Source organism: Pseudophryne corroboree, chromosome 3 (assembly GCF_028390025.1).
Source record: "Pseudophryne corroboree isolate aPseCor3 chromosome 3, aPseCor3.hap2, whole genome shotgun sequence".
NCBI lineage: Eukaryota > Metazoa > Chordata > Amphibia > Anura > Myobatrachidae > Pseudophryne > Pseudophryne corroboree.
The window spans coordinates 272436085-272459672 of record NC_086446.1 but is presented as its reverse complement, the minus strand read 5'-3'; the positions used below and the strand labels follow the sequence as shown (position 1 = coordinate 272459672).

At 47.7% G+C, this 23588-nt stretch overlaps 1 protein-coding gene across 3 annotated transcripts in view; it reads right to left on the bottom strand.

Annotated features, from left to right (window-relative positions):
- Positions 1-16404: 16404 nt before the first annotated feature.
- The window catches only part of TPX2 (TPX2 microtubule nucleation factor), a 220822-nt gene continuing 213638 nt past the window's right edge, over positions 16405-23588 (bottom strand). For 2 of the 3 annotated variants that reach the window (XM_063959104.1, XM_063959106.1), the window contains exons 16-17: positions 17467-17654; positions 16405-16803 (exon numbers count right to left, since the gene is read on the bottom strand). In XM_063959104.1, coding sequence (XP_063815174.1) covers positions 16693-16803; positions 17467-17654 — 299 coding nt within the window. In that variant the 3' untranslated portion in view covers positions 16405-16692. The remainder of the gene's footprint in view (positions 16804-17466; positions 17655-23588) is intronic. The other variant, XM_063959107.1, reaches the window with a different exon arrangement.

Here is a 23588-nt window from a genome sequence, read left to right as displayed (position 1 = left end):
ATTCCTGGGAGCAGCTGTGGCCATGTTTTTCACTTGCACAGGTGTTATAAAAAGGTAAACTTTGTTTTATATCATATTATCCTGACAAAAGGTACTTAATAAAAGGCATGTGAAACATTGATATTCAAGCAATGTATGCCCACAAAGTAATGCCACCTGTCGCCATACTATGCCTCCACAGTTATGCCTGTCACCATATTATGCCCCAATGCCTGCTTCATGGGTTCTGCTCGTTGTCAGGGGAACTCCCAGCCACCGTTGCAGGTCTGCCTGCCCTGGCAAGGGCCACTGTTTGTGCTCGCCCCTTTCAACCTTTTGAAAATGTTCCTCCTAAAATAGCCGCCACCTCCTCCAGCATTTAAATTAACTGTCTCCTCTGAGGTGGAGGCTATTTTGGGAGGGATATTTTCAATAATAAAGGTGTGTACACACGGTGAGATCCTTGCTATGCCCGATTTGAACTATGCGATATCCCTTGAACTCCCCCAGAGCCCAGATTTTGACTATCTGTACTTTAGAGTTTGTCTATGTACGATTTTGACTAAGGGGAACATTTACTAAGCAGTGATAAGAGTGGAGAAGTGAGCCAGTGCAGACGTAGCCCATGGCAAACAATCAGCACTGAAGTAACATCTATAATTTGCATACTATAAAATGATACAGACCTGCTGATTGGTTGATGGGTTAACTTCTGCGCTCGTCACTGCTTCATAAATGTCCACCTTAGTGACAATTTTGACTATACTTTGTACTAAATCGTACACTAGTCAAGATTGACTTGCCTACACAGTCTATCTAGCCTTGCGATATTGACCCCACAGGAGTGCGCATCAGGAGCTGCCTAAAACCTTGAGATGTGCACTAACTTTCCTTAAGATTTTGACTATATAGTCAAAATCTTACAAATTTATCTCACCGTGTGTACACACACACACACACCTTTAGAGCGGGGACCTTCTCAGTATTGAGCAGCAGTGGGAGGCAACGGACGGCAGGTGGGACAGTTGTACCCCCCCACACTTCCTGATGGTGGCCCTGCCCACAAGTATCACAGGGTATCTAGTAGACTTCCAGAAATCCTAAATAGGCTCAGGAGAGAATACACAAGCAGCTGTCCCCCTTTTCTACACCCTGTACCAGTTTTCCAGCGTGTCTGAGGCAGGAAGCGCTGTGTGTGTGCTAGAGATGGCTGCGGTAAGCAGAGGAAGGTACAATAACGCCCCAAGTCCCGCTGTGAGGAAGCTCCGCCCCCTCCAATGGTACCGAAACTGCACATTTTTTTATACTGGCAAAGTCTCCTAAACAGCTTAAAACATCACACAAGTGATAGTCAAGCCGTTTTGTGCCAGTTTACACATGGGGGATCTTAGCGGAAACCCCCAGGGAGGGTCCCATACACCGCACCCATGGTCAGCCACACTTTGAACCAAGGGACCACCCTAGCGGGGCCCACGGTTTGTACTTGCCATCGGTGTCACCTTCAGGCAGCGTTAGGGGTGTGCGGCATGCTGCAGCTGTGACAGCTAAGGCGCAGTGCACCGCTGAACCACCCCCCCTCAGGAGGGTGGCCCTGCAGCGGGGAAGCGGCTCTGCACCTCATAAGGCCGGCATCCTCTCCTGAGGACACTTTTTTCTAAACTGCCTGTGGGAGGGGAGAAGCCAGCACACCCAGTTGAAGAAATGTAAAGTGCACTGGCTCCTTTGGACCTCGTCTATACCCCATCGTACTAGATTCCACCAATATCCCTTAGGGATGCTAGAGAAATTTTAAATATGTAACAAGTAACAATATTTATTGAATGACTAGACATTTCTTGCCATCTATTTTATAGGAGGTGGCTGTAAATGTAATCAATGCTCATGTTACTAGAGACAGTATGCCGAATAACCAGTCATGGGGGAAAGTTATCAAATCTTGGAGAGAACATCTACTTCTAAACTGTTAATTTACAGCCTATTTGAGGGGGAAAAAATAAGAATTTACTTACCGATAATTCTATTTCTCGGAGTCCGTAGTGGATGCTGGGGTTCCTGAAAGGACCATGGGGAATAGCGGCTCCGCAGGAGACAGGGCACAAAAGTAAAGCTTTCCGATCAGGTGGTGTGCACTGGCTCCTCCCCCTATGACCCTCCTCCAAGCCAGTTAGGTACTGTGCCCGGACGAGCGTACACAATAAGGGAGGAATTTTGAATCCCGGATAAGACTCATACCAGCCACACCAATCACACCGTACAACTTGTGATCTAAACCCAGTTAACAGTATGATAACAGCGGAGCCTCTGAAAAGATGGCTCACAACAATAATAACCCGATTTTTGTAACTATGTACAAGTATTGCAGATAATCCGCACTTGGGATGGGCGCCCAGCATCCACTACGGACTCCGAGAAATAGAATTATCGGTAAGTAAATTCTTATTTTCTCTATCGTCCTAGTGGATGCTGGGGTTCCTGAAAGGACCATGGGGATTATACCAAAGCTCCCAAACGGGCGGGAGAGTGCGGATGACTCTGCAGCACCGAATGAGAGAACTCCAGGTCCTCCTTAGCCAGGGTATCAAATTTGTAGAATTTAGCAAACGTGTTTGCCCCTGACCAAGTAGCTGCTCGGCAAAGTTGTAAAGCCGAGACCCCTCGGGCAGCCGCCCAAGATGAGCCCACCTTCCTTGTGGAATGGGCATTTACATATTTTGGCTGTGGCAGGCCTGCCACAGAATGTGCAAGCTGAATTGTATTACACATCCAACTAGCAATAGTCTGCTTAGAAGCAAGAGCACCCAGTTTGTTGGGTGCATACAGGATAACAGCAAGTCAGTTTTCCTGACTCCAGCCATCCTGGAACATATTTTCAGGGCCCTGACAACATCTAGCAACTTGGAGTCCTCCAAGTCCCTAGTAGGTGCAAGGCACCACAATAAGCTGGTTCAGGTGAAACACTGACACCACCTTAGGGAGAGAACTGGGGACGAGTCCGCAGCTCTGCCCTGTCCGAATGGACAAACAGATATGGGCTTTTTTGAGAAAAAACCACCAATTTGACACTCGCCTGGTCCAGGCCAGGGCCAAGAGCATGGTCACTGTTCATGTGAGATGCTTCAAATCCACAGATTTGACTGGTTTTAAACCAATGTGATTTGAGGAATCCCAGAACTACGTTGAGATCCCACAGTGCCACTGGAGGCACAAAAGGGGGTTGTATATGCAATACTCCCTTGACAAACTTCTGGACTTCAGGAACTGAAGCCAATTCTTTCTGGAAGAAAATCGACAGGGCCGAATTTTGAACCTTAATGGACCCCAATTTGAGGCCCATAGACACTCCTGTTTGCAGGAAATGCAGGAAACGACCGAGTTGAAATTTCTTTGTGGGGCCTTCCTGGCCTCACACCACGCAACATATTTTCGCCACATGTGGTGATAATGTTGTGCGGTCACCTCTTTTCTGGCTTTGACCAGGGTAGGAATGACCTCTTCCGGAATGCCTTTTTCCCTTAGGATCCGGCTTTCCACCGCCATGCCGACAAACGCAGCTGCGGTAAGTCTTGGAACAGACATGGTACTTGCTGAAGCAAGTCCCTTCTTAGCGGCAGAGGCCATAAGACCTCTGTAAGCATCACTTGAAGTTCCGGGTACCAAGTCCTTCTTGGCCAATCCGGAGCCATGAGTATAGTTCTTACTCCTCTACGTCTTATAATTCTCAGCACCTTAGGTATGAGAAGCAGAGGAGGGAACACATACACCGACTGGTACACCCACGGTGTTACCAGAACGTCCACAACTATTGCCTGAGGGTCTCTTGACCTGGCGCAATACCTGTCCCGTTTTTTGTTCAGACGGGACGCCATCATGTCCACCTTTGGTATTTCCCAACGGTTTACAATCATGTGGAAAAAACTTCCCGATGAAGTTTCCACTCTCCCGGGTGGAGGTCGTGCCTGCTGAGGAAGTCTGCTTCCCAGTTTCCATTCCCGGGATGAAACACTGCTGACAGTGCTATCACATGATTTTCCGCCCAGCGAAAAGTCCTTGCAGTTTTTGCCATTGCCCTCCTGCTTCTTGTGTCGCCCTGTCTGTTTACGTGGGCGACTGCCGTGATGTTTTTCCCACTGGATCAATACCGGCTGACCTTGAAGCAGAGGTCTTGCTAAGCTTAGAGCATTATAAATTTACCCTTAGCTCCAGTATATTTATGTGGAGAAAAGTCTCCAGACTTGATCACACTCCCTGGAAATTTTTTCCTTGTGTGACTGCTCCCCAGCCTCTCGGGCTGGGCTCCGTGGTCACCAGCATCCAATCCTGAATGCCGAATCTGCGGCCCTCTAGAAGATGAGCACTCTATAACCACCACAGGAGAGACACCCTTGTCCTTGGATATAGGGTTATCCGCTGATGCATCTGAAGATGCGATCCGGGCCATTTGTCCAGCAGATCCCACTGAAAAGTTCTTGCGTGAAATCTGCCGAATGGAATTGCTTCGTAGGAAGCCACCATTTTTACCAGGACCCTTGTGCAATGATGCACTGTTTTTAGGAGGTTCCTGACTAGCTCGGATAACTCCCTGGCTTTCTCTTCCGGGAGAAACACCTTCTTCTGGACTGTGTCCAGAATCATCCCTAGGCACAGCACACGTGTCGTCGGATCAGCTGCGATTTTGGAATATTTAGAATCCACCCGTGCTGTTGTAGCAGTATCCGAGATAGTGCTACTCCGACCTCCAACTGTTCCCTGGACTATGCCCTTATCAGGAGATCATCCAAGTAAGGGATACTTAAGACGCCTTTTCTTCGAAGAAGAATCATCATTTCGGCCATTTCCTTGGTAAAGACCCGGGGTGCCGTGGACAATCCAAACGGCAGCGTCTGAAACTGATAGTGACAGTTCTGCACCACGAACCTGAGGTACCCTTAGTGAGAAGGGCAAATTTGGGACATAGAGGTAAGCATCCCTGATGTCCCGGGACACTATATAGTCCTCTTCTTCCTGGTTCGTTATCACTGCTCTGAGTGACTCCATCTTGATTTGAACCTTTGTAAGTGTTCAAAAAATTTTTTAGAATAAGTCTCACCTAGCCTTCTGGCTTCAGTACCACAATATAGTGTGGAATAATACCCCTTTTCTTGTAGTAGGAGGGGTAATTTAATTATCACCTGCTGGGAATACAGCTTGTGAATTTTTTCCCATACTGCCTCCTTGTCGGAGGGAGACCTTGGTAAAGCAGACTTCAGGAGCCTGCGAAGGGGAAACGTCTCGACCTTCCAATCTGTACCCCTGGGATACTACTTGTAGGATCCAGGGGTCCTGTACGGTCTCAGCGCCATGCTGAGAACTTGTCAGAAGCGGTGGAACGCTTCTGTTCCTGGGAATGGGCTGCCTGCTGCAGTCTTCTTCCCTTTCCTCTATCCCTGGGCAGATATGATCTTATAGGGACGAGAGGACTGAGGCTGAAAAGACGGTGTCTTTTTCTGCAGAGATGTGACTTAGGGTAAAAAACGGTGGATTTTCCAGCAGTTGCCGTGGCCACCAGGTCCGATGGACCGACCCCAAATAACTCCTCTTCCTTTATACGGCAATACACCTTTGTGCCGTTTGGAATCTGCATCACCTGACCACTGTCGTGTCCATAACATCTTTTGGCAGTTATGGACATCGCATTTACTCATGATGCCAGAGTGCAAATATCCCTCTGTGCATCTCGCATATATAGAAATGCATCCTTTAAATGCTCTATAGTCAATAAAATACTGTCCCTGTCAAGGGTATCAATATTTTTAGTCAGGGAATCCGACCAAGCCACCCCAGCTCTGCACATCCAGGCTGAGGCGATCGCTGGTCGCAGTATAACACCAGTATGTGTGTATATACTTTTTATGATATTTTTCCAGCCTACTGTCAGCTGGTCCTTGAGGACGGCCCTATCTATAGACGGTACCGCCACTTGTTTTGATAAGCGTGTGAGCGCCTTATCCACCTTAAGGGGTGTTTCCCAACGCGCCCTAACTTCTGGCGGGAAAGGGTATACCGCCCATAATTTTCTATCGGGGGGAACCCACGCATCATCACACACTTTATTTAATTTATCTGATTCAGGAAAAACTATGGTAGTTTTTTCACATCCCACATAATACCCTCTTTTGTGGTACTTGTAGTATCAGAAATATGTAACACCTCCTTCATTGCCTTTAACGTGTGGCCCTAATAAGGAATACGTTTGTTTATTCACCGTCGACACTGGATTCAGTGTCCCTGTCTGTGTCTGTGTCGACCGACTAAAGTAAACGGGCGTTTTAAAACCCCTGACGGTGTTTTTGAGACGTCTGGACCGGTACTAATTGTTTGTCGGCCGTCTCATGTCGTCAACCGACCTTGCAGCGTGTTGACATTATCACGTAATTTCCTAAATAAGCCATCCATTCCGGTGTCGACTCCCTAGAGAGTGACATCACCATTACAGGCAATTGCTCCGCCTCCTCACCAACATCGTCCTCCTACATGTCGACACACACGTACCGACACACAGCACACACACAGGGAATGCTCTGATAGAGGACAGGACCCACTAGTCCTTTGGAGAGACAGAGGGAGAGTTTGCCAGCACACACCAAAAACGCTATAATTATATAGGGACAACCTTATATAAGTGTTTTCCCTTATAGCATCTTAATATATATAAGCATATCGCCAAATTAGTGCCCCCCCTCTCTGTTTTAACCCTGTTTCTGTAGTGCAGTGCAGGGGAGAGCCTGGGAGCCTTCCCTCCAGCCTTTCTGTGAGGGAAAATGGCGCTGTGTGCTGAGGAGATAGGCCCCGCCCCTTTTTCGGCGGCCTCGTCTCCCGCTCTTAACGGATTCTGGCAGGGGTTAAATATCTCCATATAGCCTCCGGAGGCTATATGTGAGGTATTTTTAGCCAAAATAGGTATTCATTTGCCTCCCAGGGCGCCCCCCTCCCAGCGCCCTGCACCCTCAGTGACTGCCGTGTGAAGTGTGCTGAGAGGAAAATGGCGCACAGCTGCAGTGCTGTGCGCTACCTTTAGAAGACTGAGGAGTCTTCTGCCGCCGATTCTGGACCTCTTCTTACTTCAGCATCTGCAAGGGGGCCGGCGGCAAGGCTCCGGTGACCATCCAGGCTGTACCTGTGATCGTCCCTCTGGAGCTGATGTCCAGTAGCCAAGAAGCCAATCCATCCTGCACGCAGGTGAGTTCACTTCTTCTCCCCTCTGTCCCTCGTTGCAGTGATCCTGTTGCCAGCAGGACTCACTGTAAAGTAAAAAACCTAAGCTAAACTTTCTCTAAGCAGCTCTTTAGGAGAGCCACCTAGAATTGCACCCTTCTCGGCCGGGCACAAAAATCTAACTGGCTTGGAGGAGGGTCATAGGGGGAGGAGCCAGTGCACACCACCTGATCGGAAAGCTTTACTTTTGTGCCCTGTCTCCTGCGGAGCCGCTATTCCCCATGGTCCTTTCAGGAACCCCAGCATCCACTAGGACGATAGAGAAATTAGAAGTGGATTGGTTGGTACGTTATCTCTCTCCAAGCTTTGATATAGGTCTCCCTATGTCCCTCCAACACCAGTGGCCAAGTGATCACAATTAAGGTGCATACACACTGAGATTCGGGCTAACCCCGATTATCACTGTGCGATAGGGACTAGGTCAGTATCGCAAGCATATGACTACTGTGCTTGCAATACTGGCTGTGTGTGATTTTGGCTAAGTGTCAATTTTGACTCTTCTACAAGATATTCAAAACTGACTTCCCTGCACAGTCTATATAGGCTTGCGTTGACGACCGCGCATCGGCATCACAAGGTGACTTTCACCTTGCGATCTGCACTAGCTTTCCTTAGGATTTTGACTATATAATCAAAATCGTAAGAAAATATCTCACCATGTGTACACACCATAAGTTCTATCAAAAAGCACAAAACAAAATTAGGTGGCTGTAGCAAGTCTTACCGGGTGGTCTTCTGTTTGCCGCCGGTCGGGCTCCCGGCGCTCAGTATACCGGCGCCGGGAGCCCGACAGCCGGAATACCGACAATTATCTTCCCTCGTGGGGGTCCACGACCCCCATAGAGGGAGAATAAAATAGTGTAGCGCGCCACCGTGCCCGTAGCGTGGCGAGCGCAGCGAGCCCGCAAGGGGCTCATTTGCGCTTGCCAAGCTGTCGGTAAGCCGGCGGCCGGGCTCCCGGCGCCGGGATGCTGGTCGCCGGGAGCCCGACCGCCGGCCAGCCGTAGTGAACCCAGTCTTACCATTGCAAGATTCTGCTATACAATATGTCATATATATATATATATATATAATAAGAATTTACTTACCGATAATTCTATTTCTCGTAGTCCGTAGTGGATGCTGGGGACTCCGTCAGGACCATGGGGAATAGCGGCTCCGCAGGAGACAGGGCACAAAAATAAAGCTTTAGGATTAGGTGGTGTGTACTGGCTCCTCCCCCTATGACCCTCCTCCAAGCCTCAGTTAGGATACTGTGCCCGGACGAGCGTACACAATAAGGAAGGATATTGAATCCCGGGTAAGACTCATACCAGCCACACCAATCACACCGTATAACTTGTGATCTGAACCCAGTTAACAGTATGACAAACGTAGGAGCCTCTGAACAGACGGCTCACAACAATAACAACCCGAAATTGTTTGTAACAATAACTATGTACAAGTATTGCAGACAATCCGCACTTGGGATGGGCGCCCAGCATCCACTACGGACTACGAGAAATAGAATTATCGGTAAGTAAATTCTTATTTTCTCTAACGTCCTAAGTGGATGCTGGGGACTCCGTCAGGACCATGGGGATTATACCAAAGCTCCCAAACGGGCGGGAGAGTGCGGATGACTCTGCAGCACCGAATGAGAGAACTCCAGGTCCTCCTCAGCCAGGGTATCAAATTTGTAGAATTTTGCAAACGTGTTTGCCCCTGACCAAGTAGCAGCTCGGCAGAGTTGTAATGCCGAGACCCCCCGGGCAGCCGCCCAGGATGAGCCCACTTTCCTTGTGGAATGGGCCTTGACAGATTTAGGTTGTGGCAAGCCTGCCACAGAATGTGCAAGTTGAATTGTGCTACAAATCCAACGAGCAATCGTCTGCTTAGAAGCAGGAGCACCCATCTTGTTGGGTGCATACAATATAAACAGTGAGTCAGACTTTCTGACTCCCGCCGTTCTTGAAATATATATTTTCAATGCCCGGACCACGTCCAACAACTTGGAATCCTCCAAATCGTTAGTAGCCGCAGGCACCACAATAGGCTGGTTCAGGTGAAACGCTGACACCACCTTAGGCAGAAAATGAGGACGCGTCCGCAGTTCTGCCCTGTCCGTATGGAAAATCAGATATGGGCTCTTATATGATAAAGCCGCCAATTCTGATACTCTCCTGGCTGAAGCCAGGGCCAGTAGCATTGGTTACTTTCCATGTAAGATACTTCAACTCCACCGATTTGAGCGGCTCAAACCAATGGGATTTGAGAAAATCCAAGACTACATTAAGATCCCACGGTGCCACAACCGGGGGCTGTATATGTAGTACTCCTTTTACAAAAGTCTGGACTTCAGGAACTGAAGCCAATTCTTTCGGGAAGAAAATCGACAGGGCCGAAATTTGAACCTTAATGGACCCCAATTTGAGGCCCATAGACAATCCTGTTTGCAGGAAATGTAGGAATCGACCCAGTTGAAATTCCTCCGTGGGGGCCTTCCTGGCCTCACACCACGCAACATATTTTCTCCAAATGCGGTGATAATGTTGTGCAGTCACCTCCTTCCTGGCTTTTACCAGTGTAGGAATGACCTCTTCCGGAATGCCTTTTTCCCTTAGAATTCGGCGTTCAACCGCCATGCCGTCAAACGCAGCCGCGGTAAGTCTTGGAATAGACACGGTCCCTGCTGAAGCAGGTCCCGTCTTAGAGGTAGAGGCCACGGATCCTCCGTGAGCATCTCTTGAAGTTCCGGGTACCAAGTTCTTCTTGGCCAATCCGGAGCCACTAGTATCGTTCTTACTCCCTTTTGCCGTATAATTCTCAGTACTTTTGGTATGAGAGGCAGAGGAGGGAACACATACACTGACTGGAACACCCACGGTGTTACCAGAGCGTCCACAGCTATTGCCTGAGGGTCTCATGACCTGGCGCAATACCTGTCCAGTTTTTTGTTGAGGCGGGACGCCATCATATCCACCATTGGTTTTTCCCAACGGTTCACAATCATGTGGAAGACTTCTGGATGAAGTCCCCACTCTCCCGGGTGTAGATCGAGTCTGCTGAGGAAGTCTGCTTCCCAGTTGTCCACTCCCGGAATGAATACTGCTGACAGTGCTATCACATGATCTTCCGCCCAGCGAAGAATCCTTGCAGCTTCTGCCATTGCTGTCCTGCTTCTTGTGCCGCCCTGTCTGTTTACGTGGGCGACTGCCGTGATGTTGTCCGACTGGATCAACACCGGCTGACCCTGAAGCAGGGGTTTTGCCAGACTTAGAGCATTGTAAATCGCTCTTAGCTCCAGTATATTTATGTGAAGAGACATCTCCAGGCTTGACCATACTCCCTGGAAGTTTCTTCCCTGTGTGACCGCTCCCCAGCCTCTCAGACTGGCATCCGTGGTCACCAGGACCCAGTCCTGTATGCCGAATCTGCGGCCCTCTAACAGATGAGCACTCTGCAACCACCACAGAAGAGACACCCTTGTCCGTGGCGATAAGGTTATCCGCTGATGCATCTGCAGATGTGATCCGGACCATTTGTCCAGCAGATCCCACTGAAAAGTTCGTGCGTGGAATCTGCCGAATGGAATCGCTTCGTAAGAAGCCACCATCTTTCCCAGGACTCTTGTGCATTGATGCACAGACACTTTCCCTGGTTTTAGGAGGTTCCTGACAAGTTCGGATAACTCCCTGGCTTTCTCCTCCGGAAGAAACACCTTTTTCTGAACCGTGTCCAGAATCATTCCCAGGAACAGCAGACGTGTCGTCGGGGTCAACTGAGATTTTGGAAAATTTAGAATCCACCCGTGTTGTTGCAGCACTAGTTGGGTTAGTGCTACTCCGTCCTCCAGCTGTTCTCTGGACCTTGCCCTTATCAGGAGATCGTCCAAGTAAGGGATAATTAATACGCCTCTTCTTCGCAGAAGAATCATCATTTCGGCCATTACCTTGGTAAAGACCCGAGGTGCCGTGGACAATCCAAACGGCAGCGTCTGAAACTGATAATGACAGTTTTGCATCACGAACCTGAGGTACCCTTGATGTGAAGGGCAAATTGGGACATGCAGGTAAGCATCCTTTATGTCCAGGGACACCATAAAGTCCCCTTCTTCCAGATTCGCTATCACTGCTCTGAGTGACTCCATCTTGAACTTGAATTTTTGTATGTACAGGTTCAAAGATTTCAGATTTAGAATAGGTCTTACCGAGCCGTCCGGCTTCGGTACCATAAATAGCGTGGAGTAATACCCCTTTCCCTGTTGTAGGAGGGGTACCTTGACTATCACCTGCTGAGAAAACAGCTTGTGAATGGCTTCCAATACCGTTGCACTGTCTGAGGGAGACGTTGGCAAAGCAGACTTTAGGAACCGGCGAGGGGGAGACTTCTCGAATTCCAACCTGTAACCCTGAGATACTACCTGCAGAATCCAGGGGTCCACCTGTGAGCAAGCCCACTGTGCGCTGAAATTCTTGAGTCGACCCCCCACCGCTCCTGAGTCCGCTTGTAAGGCCCCAGCGTCATGCTGAGGGCTTTGCAGAACCCTGGGAGGGCTTCTGTTCCTGGGCAGGGGCTGCTTGCTGCCCTCTCTTACCCCTTCCTCTGCCCCGAGGCAGATATGACTGTCCTTTTGTCCGCTTGTTCTTATAGGACCGAAAGGACTGCGGCTGAAAAGACGGTGTCTTTTTCTGTTGGGAGGGGGTCTGAGGTAAAAAGGTGGATTTTCCGGCAGTTGCCCTGGCCACCAGATCCGATAGACCGACGCCAAATAATTCCTCCCCTTTATACGGCAATACTTCCATATGTCGTTTGGAATCCGCATCACCTGACCACTGTCGCGTCCATAAACTCCTTCTGGCAGATATGGACATCGCATTTACTCTCGATGCCAGAGTGCAAATATCTCTCTGAGCATCTCGCATATAAAGGAAAGCATCCTTTAATTGCTCTATAGTCAATAAAATACTGTCCCTATCCAGGGTATCAATATTTTCAGTCAGGGAATCCAACCAGACGACCCCAGCACTGCACATCCAGGCTGAGGCGATGGCTGGTCGCAGTATAACACCAGTATGTGTGTATATACTTTTTAGGGTAGTTTCCAGTCTCCTATCAGCTGGATCCCTGAGGGCGGCCGTATCAGGAGACGGTAACGCCACTTGTTTTGATAAGCGTGTGAGCGCCTTATCCACCCTAGGGGGTGTTTCCCAGCGCGCCCTAACCTCTGGCGGGAAAGGGTATAATGCTAATAACTTTTTTGAAATTAGCATTTTTCTATCTGGGTTAACCCACGCTTCATCACATACATCATTTAATTCCTCTGATTCAGGAAAAACTACAGGTAGTTTTTTCACCCCCCACATAATACCCCTTTTTGTGGTACTTGCAGTATCAGAGATATGCAAAGCCTCCTTCATTGCCGTGATCATATAACGTGTGGCCCTACTTGAAAATACGTTTGTTTCATCACCGTCGACACTAGATTCAGTGTCTGTGTCGACCGACTGAGGTAAAGGGCGCTTTACAGCCCCTGACGGTGTCTGAGACGCCTGGGCAGGTACTAACTGGTTTGCCGGCCGTCTCATGTCGTCAACTGATTTTTGTAATGTGCTGACATTATCACGTAATTCCATAAACAAAGCCATCCATTCCGGTGTCGACTCCCTGGGGGGTGAAATCACCATTATCGGCAATTGCTCTGCCTCCACACCAACATCGTCCTCATACATGTCGACACACGTACCGACACACAGCAGACACAGGGAATGCTCTTATCGAAGACAGGACCCCACTAGCCCTTTGGGGAGACAGAGGGAGAGTTTGCCAGCACACACCCAAGCGCTATAATATATATGGGAACAACCTTATATAAGTGTTGTTCCTTATAGCAGCTTAAATATATCAAAATATCGCCAAAAAATGCCCCCCCTCTCTCTGTTTTACCCTGTTTCTGTAGTGCAGTGCAGGGGCGAGTCCTGGGAGCCTTCCTCACAGCGGAGCTGAGCAGGAAAATGGCGCTGTGTGCCGAGGAGAATAAGCCCCGCCCCCTATTTCGGCGGGCTTTTCTCCCGGAGTTTTAGATATCTGGCATGGGTTAAATACATACATATAGCCTCAATGGCTATATGTGATGTATTCTTTTGCCATAAAGGTATTAAATATTGCTGCCCAGGGCGCCCCCAGCAGCGCCCTGCACCCTCCGTGACCGCTTGGTGTGAAGTGTGTGACAACAATGGCGCACAGCTGCAGTGCTGTGCGCTACCTTCATGAAGACTGAAGAGCCTTCTGCCGCCTGTTTCCGGACCTTCAATCTTCAGCATCTGTAAGGGGGGTCGGCGGCGCGGCTCCGGGACGAACCCCAGGGTGAGACCTGTGTTCCGACTCCCTCTGGAGCTAATGGTGTCCAGTAGCCTAAGAATCCAATCCATCCTGCACGCAGGTGAGTTGAAATTCTCTCCCCTAAGTCCCTCGATGCAGTGAGCCTGTTGCCAGCAGGACTCACTGAAAATAAAAAACCTAAAAACTTTTTCTAAGCAGCTCTTTAGGAGAGCCACCTAGATTGCACCCTGCTCGGACGGGCACAAAAACCTAACTGGGGCTTGGAGGAGGGTCATAGGGGGAGGAGCCAGTACACACCACCTAATCCTAAAGCTTTATTTTTGTGCCCTGTCTCCTGCGGAGCCGCTATTCCCCATGGTCCTGACGGAGTCCCCAGCATCCACTTAGGACGTTAGAGAAATATATATATATATATATATATATATATATATATATATATATATATATATATATATATATATTTATTTTGTCAGTCAAAAAATATTGCAGTACACACATCACATACAAACTACACACAGATGGCCTCCGTGCGTGTACTTGTTCTGCCGTGCGTGCGCATAGTCGCAATTTGCGTATGGTCGCTCCCGCGGTCCTGCGCATTAGCGCATGGTATGAGTATTTACGGTAGAGTTTGTGAACGCATGGAAAAGCCATCAAAACACATTACATATTTAATCCAAATAGTGCATAATGTACACACAGTCTCCCTGCAACACACCAGCAAGTACAACAGTTTAAATGGTATCAGAACAAAGGGATTCACCTTTACAGGATAGGAGGAAACAGAACAAGGTTATAAGGTGGTGTTTGGTATCCAGCTGTAGGGTATTTTAAGGGTAATATTCTGGTGTTGGTTTGCAGCAGATCGCACGTTCCTGCGAATAGTTATGTGCAGGAGCAGAATATAGATATAAACTGTATTTACTGTACATTTGGTATGCGGCGGGAACCCAGAGGAGACCACCCACAAGTGCATCTGGAACAGACATCGCCCACCTATTCAAACCAACCTATGACCTCTCCTGTACTGTAAATGACCATCCCTGTGTCCAATTTACAAAGATTACAGTATCCATTGTGTTAAGTTTTGGAAGATTGTTTAAAGGAGTCAGCTGCAGGCCTGGTCACACACACACAAGACTCTAAAGGTTATCTATCTAGATGACTGAGGACCAGACTGGGTAGCGCGGCGAAAACCAAACACGTATGTACCATTGACTGTAGCCATTATTCTATTGTATTGCTTTGTTATTGTAACCCCCTTTCAGTAATAATATGTTATGGTGTCGGAACCCGGCATTTTAAATACAAACTGGTGTCGTGTTTTCCTTTCCCTGCTAAGGTTATAAGTGTATTACTATCGCATGCATAGCTGTTAAGGGTTCACGGTGTATCTTTGGGTGTGTACGCACTGAGTGTACTTTGTACAACCAGCGCAGCGTTTGTATGCAAAGTACGTACACGGTACAGGGCTCTGTACGCTAATGGTGTAATAAGTACGTAGGTTGAGGATTAAGTATAGCGGCCGCAGCGGCTCCATTTAAAGTGTATGAAATGTCTTTTTAAAGTGTTGCTTTTAGTCCTGTATGTAAATCAGCAAACATTGCTAAACAGAATTGTAGTAAATTTTGCAATTTAACATCAAGTGGAAGTGAGGTTCTTTGCATAACTTTGGCCAAAAGTGTGGGCCTACCTACCAGGTGACCTTATCAGGTAGGTCCCTAACATTCTAAATGTTAGAGTCCAGGGCGCGGGAAAACCCCCAGGCTGGCCCAACCACACTAGTGACGCATAGGGCCGAATTCAATTGATTATCGCACCTAGGGGGTCATTCCGAGTTGTTCGCAAGCTGCTTTTAGCAGCTTTGCACACGCTAAGCCGCCGCCTACTGGGAGTGAATCTTAGCTTATCAAAATTGCGAACGAAAGATTAGCAGAATTGCGAATAGACACTTCTTAGCAGTTTCTGAGTAGCTCCACACTTACTCGGCATCTGCGATCAGTTCAGTGCTTGTCGTTCCTGGTTTGACGTCACAAACACACCCAGCGTTCGCCCAGACACTCCTCCGTTTCTCCAGCCACTCCCGCGTTTTTCCCAGAAACTGTAGCGTTTTTTCACACTCCCATAAAACGGCCTGTTTCCGCCCAGAAACACCCACTTCCTGTCAATCACACTCCGATCACCAGAACGAAGAAAAAACCTCGTAATGCCGTGAGTAAATTTCCTAACTGCATAGCAAATTTACTTGGCGCAGTCGCACTGCGGACATTGCGCATGCACATTAGCGGCTAATCGCTCAGTTGAGAGAAAAAAAATAACGAGCGAACAACTCGTAATGACCCCCCTAATCTCCAGTCTAAAGTGACGGGTGATCGTGTTGGCGGTATTCAATTGAGTCCGATTATCGCGCCCAGAGGTCAGGTTTAGCAGCGTAAAACGGCTAAATCCAACCAAAGTGCTGGGCACGATCGCGAAAAGTGCCGTTTGGGCACCCACACGGGTCACTTCATGCATTTCAGCTCGCCACCCCCGGAGGGTGACCGTTGAAATGCAGATGCCAACAGCCATTGATCCAGAACAGAGCAACAATTAAAATGCTCTCTGAGCGCCATCTAGTGGCTGCCGGCGGGATAAGATTTGAATCAGATGCTATCATCTTCTAAAAGGCAATAGAGAATGGGAATGAACACATATAAACTGACAGCGATTTCACAAACTCATTTGCCAACATGACCCATAACAATCTTGTTGAGATACCTGGTATCATGTTTACCTTTAGAGCCACACAGAAGTAATGCTCATGCCAACTGCTCGAATGTGGGTGGGAGGAAATAAAATAGGCACAACAACAAATGACTGCATTGCTATAAAACAGCATTAAACCGGATGTTTATTATAATATATATATATATAAAAAAAAAAAAACAATTTACACTAATCAAATTTTTTAAAAACAAACAAATTAAAATGTTACTAGTATTTACAAAGACTCTTTACATCTCCCCCTTTCAGCAACTTGCACGTCCCCAAGAGAACACTATTAAAACTTTTTATTTATTTTTATCCATAGACTGGTAGCTACAAACCAAGACACTTTCAGTCCCTGGGGGAATAAATCTAGACGTCATGTCATACCACCTATTAAATCTTAAACCGATCCGAAAAATTGGGAGTTTTGGGAATTGTTAGAGGAGCATCACTTGTTTTGAGCACCACCTGCTTGAACTTCCTGATGGGATGAGCCTTGTGTACCTATAGGAGGATGGGGAATAATAAAAAAGCTTTATTGAAATTAAAATAAATAAAATACATTTATTACATTATAAGTTCTTCCTCATCTAGATACTAAAAAAAAGAGTAACTTCAAAAGCAAGAATGAAAACCGGATAGGAAAATGCACTTGATGTTTCACTTCAAAATTAGAATACAATGGAGTCTTTATTACATTCAGTTTTCTCTGCGCACAGTGTGCCTAGTTCTAAGGTGGAGGAAAGAAAAAAAAAAACACACACACAAACACAAACTGTGCACCTGGACAAACCAGGATGCAATGCAAGGTGTGCAAACATTTATTATTTTGCATGCAGGATAAATACTGACTGTTTTTGCATGTAGCCCACACATGCTGGAGAGCTTTATTTGTAAAGAGTAATTCAGATTTGAGATTGGACACCTCTACATATTTTATACCTGCCCCAACTGCAGTGCAGCATGATTATGCCAAGGTGCAACATTACCTGCTCTTCAGAAATATGATACGCCTTAGCAGGCGAAGGCTTTTATAAATTATAGGTTCTCTTCTCAACCTCTGCTAAAACAGCCCCAATAAGGTGGAACCCAGACCCAGTCAAGAACTCCAATTGTCCAAATATTAAACTAAATGTGCTATTTCCCCTGCAGAGTGGGGCAACTTACCAGTTCATGCCTCAACCGGTTGATCTCTTCTTTCTCATGCTCCTCTTGATGCCTGCGCTCCTCCTCTTCTAAAAGACTTTTCTGAGTCTCCAGATCAGCTAAACGCTTCTCAAATTCCTGACGCTCTTTGGCACGCCTCTCAGTTGCCAACTCAAACCCTTCCTGAACTATGGAACCAGAAAGGCTCTCTAAGTTCAGAAACAAAATGATAAACAACAAGGAGAAAGGAAGGTGACACTAGTAGGTCATGGGCTTTAAAATGTGTTAACGTTATTCTACATGGCCTGCCAGTGAGACCCAAAAATAGAATTTTAATTACCTACCGGTAAATCCTTTTCTCGTAGTCCGTAGAGGATGCTGGGGCCTACATTAGTACCATGGGGTATAAACTGGTCCACTAGGAGCCACTGGCACTTTAAGAGTTTAATAGTGTGGGCTGGCTCCTCCCTCTATGCCCCTCCTACCAGACAGTCTAGAAACTGTGCCCGATGAGACTGACATACTTCGAGAGAAGAAAATACACAGATATTGGGGAGATTCACACCAGCTCACACATAAGGCAAACAAGGCCAACCAGCCTGAACAACCTCAGCAACAGCTGAAAAACAGCACTTAATCAAGTAACAACAGTACTAAACCAAGTAACAAGGCAGTACTGAACCAAGTAACTGCAGGAAAACGAAGCGCTGGGCGGGTGCCCAGCAACCTCTATGGACTACGAGAAAAGGATTTACCGGTAGGCAATTAAAATCCTATTTTCTCTCACGTCCTAGAGGATGCTGGGGTCCACATTAGTACCATGGGGATGTACCAAAGCTCCCATTACGGGAGGGAGAGCACGGAGGCTCCTGCAGAACTGATTGGCCTCTGAGGACCTAGTTTGGTCAAAGTATCAAACTTGTAGAACTTGGTAAAAGTGTTCGACCCCGACGAAGTAGCTGCTCGGCAAAGCTGTAAAGCAGAGACACCCCCGGACAGCCGCCCAGGAAGAACTCACCTTACGAATGGAATGGGCCTTAACAGACTTTGGACACGGCAAGCCTGCCGTAGAATAAGCATGCTGGATAGTCAACCTGATCCAGCGAGAAATTGTCTGCTTAGAAGCAGCACACCCAATCTTGTTGGGATCATAAAGGACAAACAGAGTCCGACTTTCTGTGACGTGAAGTCCTCTTCACATAAATCCTCAAAGCCCTCACAACATCCAAGGACTTTGAGGTAATTGAGCAGTCAGTAGTCACTGGCACCACAATAGGTTGGTTGATATGAAAAGCCGACACAACCTTTGGAAAAACTGCTGACGCGTCCTGAGCTCAGCTCTATCTTCATGGAAAATCAAATAGGGTCTCTTGCAGGACAATGCTCCCAATTTAGACACACGCCTAGCCAAAGCTAATGCCAATAGTGTGACCGCCTTCGAAGTGAGAAACTTGACCTCAACCTCCTGTAGAGGCAGTTCCTACAATCGGATTGGTTCGAGCAACACCACGTTAAGATCTAAAGGTGCCGTAGGAGGCACAAAGGGAGGCTGGATGTGCAGCACACCTTTCAAGAAAGTCTGAACCTCAGGGAGAGAATCCAACAGTTTCTGGAAGAAAATGGACAAGGTCGAAATCTGGAATTTTATGGAGCCCAAACGCAAGCCCACATCCACACCTGTTCGCAGGAAGAGGAGAAACCGTCCCAGTTGAAGCTCCACCGTAGGAAACTTCTTGGATTCACACCAAGACACATACTTTTTCCAAATGTGATGGTAATGTTTAGACGTTACTCCTTTCCTAGTCTGTATCAGGGTAGGAATAACCTTTTTCGGAATGCCTTTCTGAGCTAATATCTGGCGTTCAAACTCCATGCCATCAAACGTAGCCGTGGTAATTCTTGATAAGCAAACGGCCCCTGTTGCAGAAGGTCCTCTCAAAGAGGAAGGAGGCCTCGGATCTTCCAGCAATAACTCCAGAAGATCTGCGTACCAAGCCCTTCTTGGCCAGTCTGGAGCAAGGAGGATCGCCTGAACTCTTGTTCTTTTGATTATTTTGAGAATCCTTGGGATGAGTGGAAGTGGAGGGAACACATACACTGACTTAAACACCCACGGAGTTACCAGGGCGTCCACCGCCACTGCCTGTGGGTCCCTCAACCTGGAACAATACCTCCGAAGCTTCTTGTTGAGGCCATCATGTCTATTTGAGGTACGCCCCAAAGACTTGACACCTCTGCAAAAAGCTCTGGGTAGAGGCCCCACTCTCCCGAATGGAGATTGTGTCTGCTGAGGAAGTCCGCTTCCCAGTAGTCCGCTCCCGGAATGAAGATTGCAGACAGCGCCACCACGTGTTTTTCTGCCCAGAGGATGATTCTTGTTACCTCTGACATTGCAGCTCTGCTCTTCGTTCCGCCTTGTCGGTTTATGTAGGCCACTGTCGTTCCATTGTCCGACTGAACTTGAATGGCCTGATCTTTTAGAAGATGAGCTGTCTGTAGAAGACCGTTGTACACAGCTCTTAGTTCCAGAATGTTTATCGGAAGGCTGGATTCCAGACTTGACCACCTTCCTTGGAAGTTTTCCCCCTGGGTGACTGCTCCCCAACCTCTGAGACTTGCATCCGTGGTTAAAAGGGTCCAATTCTGAATCCCGAACCTGCGGCCCTCCAGTAGGTGAGAAGTTTGCAGCCACTAGAGGAGTGAGATTCTGGCTTTCGACGACAGACGTATCCTCTGGTACATGTGAAGATGAGCCCCTGACCATTTGTCCAGGAGATCCAGCTGGAAAGACCGTGCATGAAATCTTCCGTACTATAGAGCCTCGTAGGAGGCAACCATCTTCCCCAGAAGGCGAATGTACTGATGAACCGATACCCAGGCTGCCGTCAGGACATCCCGGACCATTGATTGGATCACCAATGCTTTCTCCATTGGCAGAAACTCCCTCTGCACTTCCGTGTCGAGAATCATCCCCAGGAAGGACAGTCTCCTCATCGGCTCCAAATGTGACTTTGGAAGATTCAGGATCCAACCATGATCCCGGAGCAGTCGAGTTCTGAGAACAATGGACTGCAACAACTTCTCCCTGGATGATGCTTTGATCAGCAGATCGTTCAGATATGGAATTATGTTCACACCCTGCTTGCGGAGTAGAAGCATCATCTCTGCCATTACCTTGGTGAACACCCTGGATAGGCCGAATGGCAGCGCCTGGAACGGATAGTGACAGTCCAACAGCGCAAACCTGAGATAAGCCTGGTGTGGCGGCCAAATAGGAATGTGAAGGTATGCATCCTTGATATCTACGGACACCAGGAATTCCCCGTCCAGACCCGAGATCACCACTCTCCGAGATTCCATTTTGAACTTAAATCCCTCAAATATGTATTTAAAGATTTGAGGTTCAATATTGGTCTGACCGAACCGTCCGGCTTCGGCACTACAAAAAGGTTTGAGTAGTAACCTTTGTTTTTCAGGTGAGACGGAACTGGAACAATGACATTTGCCCTTTCCAATTTTTGAATGACTTCTTGTAAGATGGCCCTTTCCATCAGCAAAGCTGGCAAGCCTGATTTGAAAAATCTGTGAGGTGGGAGCTCTTGAAACTCCAGTCTGTACCCCTGAGATACAATATCTTGAACCCAGGGGTCCAGGCCTGAGGACGACCAAACATGGCTGAAATTTCGCAGACTTGCTCCCACACCTGCCCGTCCTCCAGGCTGGGAGGTCCACTGTAATGCTGAGGATTTTGAGGAAACCTAACCCGGCTTCTGTTTCTGAGAACCTGCCGGTGCAGGTTTCCTGGATTTTCCCCGACCACCTCTGAAGAAGGTGGAAGGGGATTTGTACTTCTTAACCTTTGCTGTCCGAAAGGACTGCATTGTAGATGCAGAAAAGGATTTCTTTGGCGTCGGAGTGGCTGAGGGAAGAAAGGTTGACTTGCCCACGGTTGCCGTTAAGATCCACACATCCAAAGCTTCCCCAAATAGAGCCCGACCTGTGTAAGTTAGGTTCTCCACACACTTCTTGTATTTCGCATCCGCAGACCACTGGCGCAGCCAGAGTCCCCTGCGTGCCGACTCAGCCATGGAAGACGTCTGTGCAGTCCGATTACCAAGGTCCTTCATGGCCTCCACCATGAAAACCGCAGAACCCTGTGACGTAAAAACATTTCAATGTCACTTCTATCCATAGTATCTAAATCCTCTAGTAACGTGCCTGACCACTTTACTATGTCTTTAGAAATCCATGCACAAGCAATAGTGGGCCTAAGCGGCACGCCTGAAGCAGTGTATATGAATCTGAGCGTAGTCTCAATCTTGCAGTCTGCCAGCTCTTTCAAAGCGGTAGACCCAGAGACAGATAAAACCACCTTTTTTGACAATCTAGAAACAGAAGAGTCTACTATAGGAGGGTTTTCACACTTTTTCCTATCCTCTTCAGGGAAAGGAAAACAACCAGAACTCTTTGGGATCTGGAATTTTTTCTCTGGGTTTTCCCAGGATTTTTCAAATATTGCGTTTAATTCCCTAGACACAGGAAAGGTAAGGGAGACTTTTATAGTCTGTAAAGTAAGCCTCCTCGACCTGTTCAGGTACCTTGTCAGTAATGTGTAAAACATCCCAAATGGCCTCAATCATTAGCTGCACCCCTTTAGCAAGGGATGCCACCCCCCCCGCAGTATGTCCCCATCACCCGTATCAGAGTCAGTATCCATGTCGACTTGCATTACCTGGGCAAGAGCACACTTTTGGGGGCATACACCAGGGGACTTTGATGAGGTAGTGGGAGTTGAATATGGAAAAACCTCCACAGATTGTTTTAAAACATGCTTTTCAGTCTCATAATGAGCTATCCTAGATGAAAATAAGAATTTACTTACCGATAATTCTATTTCTCATAGTCCGTAGTGGATGCTGGGACTCCGTCAGGACCAAGGGGATAGCGGGCTCCGCAGGAGACAGGGCACATCTAAATAAAGCTTTTAGGATCACATGGTGCGTACTGGCTCCTCCCCCTAAGACCCTCCTCCAAGCCTCAGTTAGGTACTGTGCCCGGACGAGCGTACACAATAAGGAAGGATCTTGAATCCCGGGTAAGACTCATACCAGCCACACCAATCACACCGTACAACTTGTGATCTGAACCCAGTTAACAGTATGATAACAAAAAACGAAGTAGCCTCTGAAAAGATGGCTCACAACAATAGTAATAACCCGATCTTTGTAACAATAACTATGTACAAGTATTGCAGACAATCCGCACTTGGGATGGGCGCCCAGCATCCACTACGGACTATGAGAAATAGAATTATCGGTAAGTAAATTCTTATTTTCTCTAACGTCCTAGTGGATGCTGGGACTCAGTCAGGACCATGGGGATTATACCAAAGCTCCCAAACGGGCGGGAGAGTGCGGATGACTCTGCAGCACCGAATGAGAGAACTCCAGGTCCTCCTTAGCCAGAGTATCAAATTTGTAAAATTTTACAAACGTGTTCTCCCCTGACCACGTAGCTGCTCGGCAAAGTTGTAATGCCGAGACCCCTCGGGCAGCCGCCCAAGATGAGCCCACTTTCCTTGTGGAGTGGGCCTTTACAGATTTAGGCTGTGGCAGGCCTGCCACAGAATGTGCAAGTTGGATTGTGCTACAGATCCAACGTGCAATCGTCTGTTTAGACGCAGGAGCACCCATCTTGTTGGGTGCATACAATATAAACAACGAGTCAGATTTTCTGACTCCAGCTGTCCTTGAAATATATATTTTTAATGCTCTGACAACGTCCAGTAACTTGGAGTCCTCCAAGTCGCTAGTAGCCGCAGGCACCACAATAGGCTGGTTCAAGTGAAAAGCCGAAACCACCTTAGGGAGAAAATGAGGACGTGTCCGCAGTTCTGCCCTGTCCGAATGGAAAATCAGATATGGGCTTTTGTATGATAAAGCCGCCAACTCTGAAACTCTCCTGGCTGAAGCCAGGGCCAATAGCATGGTTACCTTCCATGTAAGGTATTTTAAATCTACCGATTTTAGAGGCTCAAACCAATGAGATTTGAGAAAATTCAAAACTACGTTCAAATCCCACGGTGCCACTGGAGGCACTATTGGGGGTTGTATATGTAGTACACCTTTGACAAAAGTTTGTAC